Here is a 10,096-nt window from a genome sequence, read left to right on the forward strand (position 1 = left end):
GGCATGCTTCAAATTCGTTACATCAATGTTGTCTAAACTGTTAGACAACAATGAGTTTCCAAGTAATCCTAAAAATCAAAGTAATGCTTCAAACTCTTCTCAATTTTGTTAGAAACAAACTTTCTGTGGAAGATCTTTATGCCAAATACATTGAATTCATGGGGGAGGGAAATATTCAAGCCCAAGTGTTAGAAGGAAAAAATGAAACCCTGTAAAAAAGAAAGAAAATATGTCTAAGTTGATTTCAATCTATCCCAATTTTCATTGATCAAACATTCAACTTTCATAGATTCAATTCAAATCAAAAATACACCTCAACAGCCAAATAACAAATGGATCCAACAGTGAAGCTAGTCCATCAGCAAAGCAAAATCCTGGAGATAATTTGAAGAAATTCTGGTCTAATATGTTTAAAATTTCATAAAACCCAAATTCACTAATGAAAATGCAGATCTATATTGGTAAGTTACTATGCATTCCAACCTTGAGAAAAAGGTTAGGCAATATGTTGAAGATGCAGTTGCAAAACCATATTTCAGCAGAATAAGAACTATAGGGAATATAACACCATTTCCAATAAACTGTTCTGAGCCTACAAAGATAGAACAATGTTAAACATAGTTCATTAAAGATGTAAAATACTTCCAACAAACTGTTCCAGGCCTACAAAAAAAAGTTTCTACATACAGATACTACTGATGTAAATACTTACAATATACCTTCGAAAATGCATGTAAAATGTGAGTTTGGAGACTTACCAAAGATGTAAAAGAGAATGATTGCAAATAAGGAAGGGACTAAGAAGCTTATGATGTCCTATATATGTGTTGACACCCAATATGACAATATAGATACCCGAGTATTAGTAATGATAACCAGTTAATGGTCAAACTGTGAATCACTTATTGGTTATACATTGTTGTGTTAACAAAAGAAAAGCGTAAAGAAAACAAACAAGTTTGCTTACCCCACTAATCAGTTGTTGATGTTTCACTTTTACTTCATGCTCCTGCATAAGACATGCATTACGTTAAAATACAAGAAAAATATTCCCATTAACTAACTGTTTACAGGAAACCCAAATTAGTTTACCCAAAAATGACCAATAAGTTATAAATCCTTGATCAAGAAATTCTTGTGTATTGCATAAAATGTTTATTGTTGGATTAACTGAGGGGCGTTAAAATAATTGGGTCAATTATGTGAAAAAGACAACTAGAGAGTGGCATACCTTCACAATAGGAACAACAAATGAAGCACGAATGAAATCACTATTTAAATACACAACAATAGTTAAAGAGAATGCATCCAGGTCCTACAAGATCATACAAATCGCTATTTAATACACACTACATATAAAGGTGTCAATATTCTGATTGTATGTTATCCTAGAAAAATTTATAAGATATGAGTATAAATAGAAGAATAATTGGAAGTATATGTATACTTGATGTTGCAGGTGTTGACTTTCTGTCATTGGCATTGGATGATTACGTGTTTGTATGGTCATATTCCCATTATGTGTAGCAAGCCTAAGAATTACATCATTCATTAAATTGACAAAGGTTGGAGCAGCATGCTGACAAGTGTTGTTGGGAAGAACCGAATATCCTATACTACCATCATCATTCTGAGGATCCATCACAATAACCCCATATCTTGACTCATAAGATTCATTGAAGCTGGACATCAATAGCATCTTACAATACCTTACTAGGATCAGGAAATGTGTATGTGCTTTCTTTAAACTTTTGAATCCAACACCCTTCTATATATTGTGAAACCTGTTTAGCAATAGGCAATGAAAGATCAAAAGGAATAGGACCACCACCACCTTCACCGCTAAGTAGTGGATTAAAGTTGGAAGTTGTGAAGGTTATGGAGGGTTGATCAAGATGTGCCAACCTGAAGCAACAGATCAAAAGAGCCCAATTAAGCAACCATACAAGCTCATGTTGTAAAATTTAAGTAAAATCTGAGAAATTACTTCGCTCACGCATGTTGCTGATGAAATATGTCTGTAGATATACATAATTAACTTTACATTCCTATTTATTTCAATATATATATATATATATATATATATATATATATATATATATATATATATATATATATATATATTCTAGAAGGGGTAATTCAGTAAAAGACAAGTAATCAGTTCGTTTTTCTGTTGAGGGCAAATCTGATATTTACGTTTTTGTGCATACATTATGTTTTTTTAGTACATATACACACAAAAAAAATTTAAACCAAAGAAACAAAAATGAAAACGTATGTGTATATTATTAAACAAGAAACAAAAGTAAAAAAATGAAAATTTTTGACAATTATGCATATATATATATATATATATATATATATATATATATATATATATATATATATATATATATATATATATATATATATATATATATATATATATATATATATATATATATATATGGATGTGTATGTGTGTGTATTAGGCATAAGGCATTCCCAATTCCTTCCCCCCCCCCCCCCCCCCCCCCAAAATCATTAATCCCAGCCTTTACACATAAGGTAGACAACAGAAAAACAACAATTCTAACAGTTGTTGACTATATGATAATACCTAATCACTCTCTTGAAATCAGCAAAAAAAAGTACCTGAATTTAACTTTTGGAGATGGAACAGGGAACTTATAACGTTTTGGTTATGAACTCACCACCAGCCTTCCTGTATGTATAATAACTTAAAATCCCATGAAGAGCAAAGTAATTATCTATTGTTATTAGTAAAAGTAACTTACAAAAAAAACTTACTGTTAAAATTTGAGTAGACATCTGGATTCCAACCAATAAACTGTGACATCAGACAAGAAGTTGAGTTCTAGAGATGTCTGATGAAATAATTATCTAGAAATTTCCTGAAATAACAAAAAAAAAACTTACTATTAAAATTTTATTCATAGATGAACCAGGGAGGGTTGTGCCATTTTGGAAAACATCAGTTCGTGCTCTATACATAATTGTCTAGCAATTTCCTGAAATGGATATGAAATAAGCTCAAATGAAGAAAAATCTGAGAAAAAGACAAATGGATTACTTGGGTTGATGTAACTACATGGGCCCTAACAACTGGAGAGCTGCGTAAAAACCTATGTAGAGTTAAAAGTTTCTTAATCATGATACTATTGAAATATCCCATAAGCATAAGCAATCTGATAAAATATTCAAGCTTGCCATATTCCTTTAGAGATGTTATGTGTAGAACAGATAGACAAAATAAGCACATACCTGCTTTTCTTTTTAAAGGCAAGCTAAACCCCAAGCCAATACCTTTCTAAAACCACGTCTTGCTGAAAAAATTCAAAAACAAGGAAACAAATGACAAAAAAACACCCTCAGAAAACCCCCAAGTATAACATTAAGCATATCATTTCCTTACGAGTCAAAACCATTTTTTGTGTCATTGTGTGAAGAGCTTTTTCTTAAAATTCAACTATTTTTGTTGCATGCACCATTCAGGAAAAAAGTGGCAGCCTAGCAACACTTGTACCTGCAACACCACCCGTAGGTGCAATGAAGCCTGAACTAGGCTTGGAGTTTTTCCCTGATTTCTTGTTTAACTTTTATGGAAGAATCTGTAGCCTTGGATTGAGGTCAGTGCCCGAGTTTTCTACATCCAATTAATTGGCTACAGAAACTAATGCCAATTAATTGGAGCAAACATTTCAATTCAATGCTCTAACAATTTACCAAACAAGAATATAACAAAACTAATGCTAAGATAAGATCCGATCTATTATATATGAGAACATCAAAATTTTGTAGCACCACAAGGAGACAAATGGTAATTGGTATATCTTATTTCAGATACAGGCCATACAATTGTTGTCTCTGTTGTAAGAAAATTCTGGTTGTCCTGCAATTCAATGGACATTCAAGAAGATTATGGATGTCAAATACTAAAGAATAATAAGAGATTCCTAACTAAAAAAATAATAGAAATTACCTGTTCATTATTCTGAAAAATAGAATCAAGTTCACGAGTTGGAGCTAAAACTAACATAATTGGTCCATCATCAAGTTCACGAGTTGAAGTCATTATAATAAAATTAGAAATCATATTAATTACACATGTTTTACACACTTCTTAATGATGAAAAATAATAGTTTATGTTCTAAAGGCAATCATATCTTCCTCTGAGGAATTTAATAGATTCCAAATAATTTTACAAAATCAAAATAATTAAAGAGAAAATTAACCTTCAGCCTCCATGTCAAAAACTTCACCAAATAACCTAGTCCGCTTTTATGTACACACATAGAGAAACCAGCACGAGGTCCAGGTGGCATTCCACCTTTCTTTACCTAAAACCAGATAAAGTTTAAATAAAATATAAGTTATTCACCTCCTGACAATGACATAGGACTAAATTTACCTCCTGACAATGACATGGGACTGAATCTACCTCCTGACAATGACATGCGACTGAATTCACCAGACTGGATTCACCAGCACGAGGTTCAGATGGCACACAATCCGCTTTTTATTTAAAAGACCAAAATACCCTCGATATTCACCTCCAGACAATGACATAGGACTAAATTTTCCATCACTTGATATGGCAGAATATAAAGAAGATGAAGACTGATATTGATTGAAAAAGATATTTAATGACCATGTGGTACCCGCCTTTGACATTTGATCTTTGAAGAACCGCAGCTTTCGTGCCATTTCTCCACATCATTTGATCTTCACAACAGAGGCAAAATAAATAAAGCAATAATCAATACATTACTTACAATCTCTTTTTCAATCAATATCAGTTTTAAAGATTAGAATGCAAAAATCAACTTCCAAGTCAATTGTATCTCTTATTTGGGAATCACAAAGTAACAATAACTTGTTTTTGAAGCTTGAAGCAGATTTAAACGGGTATAGCTGAAGAAGATGCTTATTTCAGAGTCAATTAACGACCATTTTACCCTTCTGTATAAAAATTGGGTATCATGAGAAGTTGAATATAAAGCCAACCTCCATCCTGGTAAGTCATAAATGCAGCCATCAATTCATATGAGTTTTTGAATCATGAATATATAGAGAAATTGTACAAGTTATAATCAAGAAAAATTGACAAGTTTAGTGATTATTAAACCTGATGAACAGTAACTGGTACACCAAGCTCTACACTTGAGCCAATCAAAAGCATAGAGGCAGCCCAGATGAACTCTTATGAGGAGAAACATATAAATTTGATAAAACCACAGAATGTATAAACTCTAAATACATTTGTTTACCAATCCTACACCATAACGAAATTTATGAAAAGATGAACTGGTAAAAAGATGTATCGATGAAAGAGATGCTAATAAAACCTCAAAATTTGGTAGAGTTCATACAAGTCAGCCACTAAGTGATTATAAAATTGATTTTAGGGATGCCATTCTTCAAATTACATGCCCTATAAATGAAAAGAAACCCTAATATCAGGGAAGAGAGAGAGAGAGAGAGAGAGAGAGAGAGAGAGAGAGAGAGAGTCAAAACGTAACCTGAATGTTCAAGTGGTTAGATCAACCTGTCTTTTTCCATCCTCATACCTGTTTAGAGAGATGTGCTTGAAATTTCACAAAAATATAGGGTTAGAAAACCTTGGACGGCCTAATTCGATTGTGGACTTGATTTTTTGCTAATAAAATCGCATAATAGGGATGTGAATGTGTATCTACTGGAATCTCTCCAATCTTCCTTCCCTTAATTCTATCGTCGTCTTTGTCTGCGTGAAGAGCCGAAAATCCGTAAGTCCCAAAGAAGTGCGAGGGAAGAAGAAGTAGCGGCAGTCAATGTCGGGAGGGGGAAGGAAGGAGCGTAGATAATCAGGGCAAGACGGAAATGAGAAAAAAATGAAGGCAGGGTTTTTAATTTTTAAGGATTTCATTTTCCCCCCTGGTTATTAAACGATGAAACGCGCGTTCCATTAAAATTTATAAAGCGACATCCTTAGACGACACGCATTTTATTATAGGTGCCTTTCGTGTTCCTTTTTAGACACTAATTTAAGGGCACGCAATAATGCGTGACATAAATCCTTAAATTTTTTGAAGAGATGACACTTTTTTAATGTCAATCTCTATTGCGTAACATCAATCAATGAGTGTCATGGTTTGCGCATCGTAAAAGAGTATTTTTCTTGTAGTGTGTGTAACGCATTATCTAATTTATTTATTTATTTATTTTAATTAATCAACAAAATATCATTAGAACTCAAATTTTACTAATCATAATACTTAGAATATTACATATTTTACATCAGAATATGACACATAATTCCAAAATATATCACATTCCTTCATTGTTAATCAAGTACTATCACAATACTTTACAAAAAGGTTCAAAGCAGAGTTGTTTCCAACAAAAGAAGAATGTGTAAAATAAGATATTACACATTATTCAACAAAAAATTCAAAGCAAGTTGTTTCCAACAAAATCATAATGTCTAAAATGGTAATATGACTCATAATTTCAAAATATTTCACATTAACTCATTATAAAAGGTTTAAAGAAAGTAGTTTCTAACAAAATAACATCTATATAAAAAAAATAAGATCTAACTTATAAACTAAGAATATGTATAATATCAGGTTATCAGGCACACATTTACTTAACTTCGATTAGTAATATCTAATATAATTAAGACAAAAGATTTAATATTATATAAATACAAAAGAATAAACCTAATCAGACCTTAGGTTAACAACCACTACCAACCTGAACAAACAATTTCATCTTTAAATGGGTATTAAAAACTAATCATTACTACAGTAAACAATTTCAAAAAATATTTAACCGAAACTACAATAAACAAGTTTATTCCCAACTCAAGTTATAGTGAATCTGGATCAAATACAAACTCTAGCTACAATAAATATTTTAAGAAAAATAATTCACAATTTAGAGTAAACAAAATAAAAACTTCCTGAAAGCTATTGCAAGAGACAATTTATAATCTATATTATCTAGAATATGAATCTAAATGTGATATTGTTGGACTAGAAATACAGAGAGATGAATTCCATTATGTCAAAATAGAATAACAAATCCTCAGATTCTCAAAACGTATTATAGTCGGAAGCATAAAACCAATATACTCCATTACAGAGTATCTTAAACTAAAAACCACAATTTCATCAAAACATAATACTAATCTATCAAACCCTAGTTTGCTAATGCAATGTTAGATTATGTGATTAATCAACAAATTAACACAAAAAGTTAAACAAACTATTAATCGAAGAGTCATTTCATATACTATTAATATATTCAGAGAAGATAAGATCTAATTTATCAAAATCTAAAATCATAAAACCTGTAATAGAGGTAATTTCCCATTTGAAGAGGTTTTTGTGTTTGAAACAACCACGATCGATGTTTGATCTGAATAAATCGATGTATTGAAGGATGTGACTATGGATTTTCGTTGAATTGATACAGAACCAAAACATAGGTTTTTTGTTGCGAGTTCTCGTTGATGGGGCAGATTTCTAGGGTTTTGTGGAACAAGATTGAGAAGATTTGGGTCGATTTCATATTCTATGGAATTACGCTTGAGAAAAATCCAGATAAAGAAAAGTTTAGGGGAGAAAGAAGAAGCAAATCACGACTGGGAAGAAAAGAATCAGCTCTCATATGATTTGAGTGCAAAATGACAGAGGTATCCCTCCTGGTCCATAGTTAATGACAACCTTTGACGTATTTTCAAAATTGCCACCGCCTATATCAGCCTTTTTATAGTGTTTTTATGTTTTATTCCTAGCTACTAATTATTTGAGATGAGTGATCAAGATTTGGTCCTTTTGTCTCACAAAATTCATTTGTCTCACATGAATCTAACCATATATATATATATATATATATATATATATATATATATATATATATATATATATATATATATATTTGCATGCATGTAAACATGTAGTCCACAAATTCAAAATGCCATCAAGATTCAAGAAGTCAAATTAGAATTTGGATTGACCCACGTTTCAACCCACGTTTCTGATTCAAACCAACTTTCAGAACTTTCTAATCCTTCTCGTATTTCCGCCTCTATCACCTTTTGATTTCTTGACCACTTTTTACCTATATATTCGTTTAATTTATTCACGTTTAATAACCTCTGCCTTAAACAGCGATACAAAAACAGATAATTGGTTTATGGATCATGACGGCGGTTCCAAGGACCACCCCAAGGACGGTGGAGGCGGGGCAGTGGAGGTAAAGTACAGAGGAGTTAGGAGGCGCCCATGGGGGAAATTTGCTGCGGAGATACGTGACCCTAACCGGCAAGGTACACGGGTTTGGTTAGGTACATTTGCAACTGCGGAGGAGGCAGCTAGAGCTTATGATCGGGCCGCCTTTGAAATGAGAGGGCATATGGCGGTTCTTAATTTTCCGGCAGAGTATCCACCTACATTTTCGGCTGCTGCTTATAATACTTCGACCACCACCACCGCATCCGTGGCAGGGGAGTCGTCTTCGAGCAGTAGGGAAGGTAGGGAAGTGCTTGAATTCGAGTATTTGGATAATAAGTTGCTCGAGGATCTTCTTGGTTATGATGACAACAGAACAAAGAAGTGAAGTCTTGGTAATACGAACGAAGCTGAATATTTGTGGCTTAAAAATAGATAAACGAACGTTGGCTTTTATGATCATGACGTAGTTCTAATTTTTGAAAGGATGTTTCAAATCAATATGCCCATTTTGGTACAAGATAATTGGTCGTGTTTCATGGACAAGGTAAACTGACACGTTTTTCTTGTGACGAATTTAATAATTTGAAGCAAACGCCATCGATAGGAATGTAATATTCACTTATTCAGGACGTCCGTTTGGTATTAATTATTTCAAATGCCATTAAACTTCTTGTCTTTACTATACAAGTGAGATCTTTTGTTATTCTTTTGTTATTATTTGAGCGGTTGTTATTTTGGAAGTGGAATCCACTGTCGAGTATGTATGAACAGGAGATTTTTGTGGTTGTTAGAATCCACTATCGAGTATGTATAATTTGGAGGATTTTATATATATATATATATTTGTTCAGATTAACAATACGTCTTATTAACGAGTTATTTATTTATTTATTTATTTCGAATACACGATACGATACTACTATTATCACATTACAATGAACGAGTGAGAAAATAAATGGGCAGCAAAATGCTCGTTAAATTTTTTTGTATGATAAAACAATTATTTTAACAACTATATTTATAGATCTCGAGAATATAATATTGTTATATATGATCCGTTTTGTAACTTTGCAATTAAACGCAAATTATATAAATATACGTTGATTTTCCATGCACGATTTTTCATGTTTTGTAATTTTACAGTGGTAGCTTTTAAAAATGTATTTCCACCTTAAAACTTTTTAAAAGATTTTAAAGAAAATCTGGCTTTAAAAAAACTTTTTCATTCGGTAACACAACTTACAACTTATATTTTAAACAAAAGTGTTGTAATCTAAAAGTTTTTGAGAGTTTTTATTTTTTTTCAAAGCTTTTAACTATCGATTATTATATAATTTTATATTTTTAAAAGTTCTCAACAAGTTCAAGGTATACATACTATTGCACATAACAATTAGTTTTTTCAAACGCATCTATATATAATTTGATGACGACTAAACATAAATTTAAAAGCTTATTAAAAGCTTATATTACATCGCTACAAGAAAACTCATGAATAACTACTAATTCAAATTTCATAGCTATTTTCCTAGGAACAACTTTTTGTAGCTTTTTTGTTATAGTAGTATTTTCTTCAAAATAAAATTCCAAAGCAAAACTTAAGACTAGTTATGGAAAATAGTTATGGAATAGTCATCCATAGTTTGCTACAGAATTTACTACAACATAAAAACTACGAAAATTACTATGAAATTATATTTTGTAGCTATTTTGCTACAAAATGATATTTCATAGCTATTTTGCTACGAATTTTGGTTACGAAAATAAATTTTGTAGCTTCTTTTGTTATGAAAACTGAAACCTATAGCTATTATGCTACAGAAGTTTTCTACGAAATTAATTCTCATAGCTATTGTGCTACATATTTGAAATC

At 31.7% G+C, this 10,096-nt stretch overlaps 1 protein-coding gene across 1 annotated transcript; it reads left to right on the top strand.

Moving 5' to 3' along the window:
• The first annotated feature begins 8,166 nt into the window (after positions 1 to 8,166).
• Positions 8,167 to 8,991, top strand: LOC145011740 (ethylene-responsive transcription factor ERF096-like). The gene has a single exon (XM_078970471.1). The coding sequence runs from the start codon at positions 8,186 to 8,188 to the stop codon at positions 8,606 to 8,608; it is 423 nt and encodes a 140-aa protein (XP_078826597.1). The 5' UTR covers positions 8,167 to 8,185; the 3' UTR covers positions 8,609 to 8,991.
• The last annotated feature ends 1,105 nt before the right edge of the window (positions 8,992 to 10,096 follow it).

Source organism: Lactuca saligna, chromosome 8, assembly GCF_052625555.1.
Source record: "Lactuca saligna cultivar CGN05327 chromosome 8, ASM5262555v1, whole genome shotgun sequence".
In the NCBI taxonomy this organism is placed as follows: Eukaryota; Viridiplantae; Streptophyta; class Magnoliopsida; order Asterales; family Asteraceae; genus Lactuca; species Lactuca saligna.

Bases quoted from the DNA above. Each gene is read 5' to 3' on its own strand.
- LOC145011740 (XM_078970471.1), top strand. From the start codon at position 8,186: ATGGATCATGACGGCGGTTCCAAGGACCACCCCAAGGACGGTGGAGGC.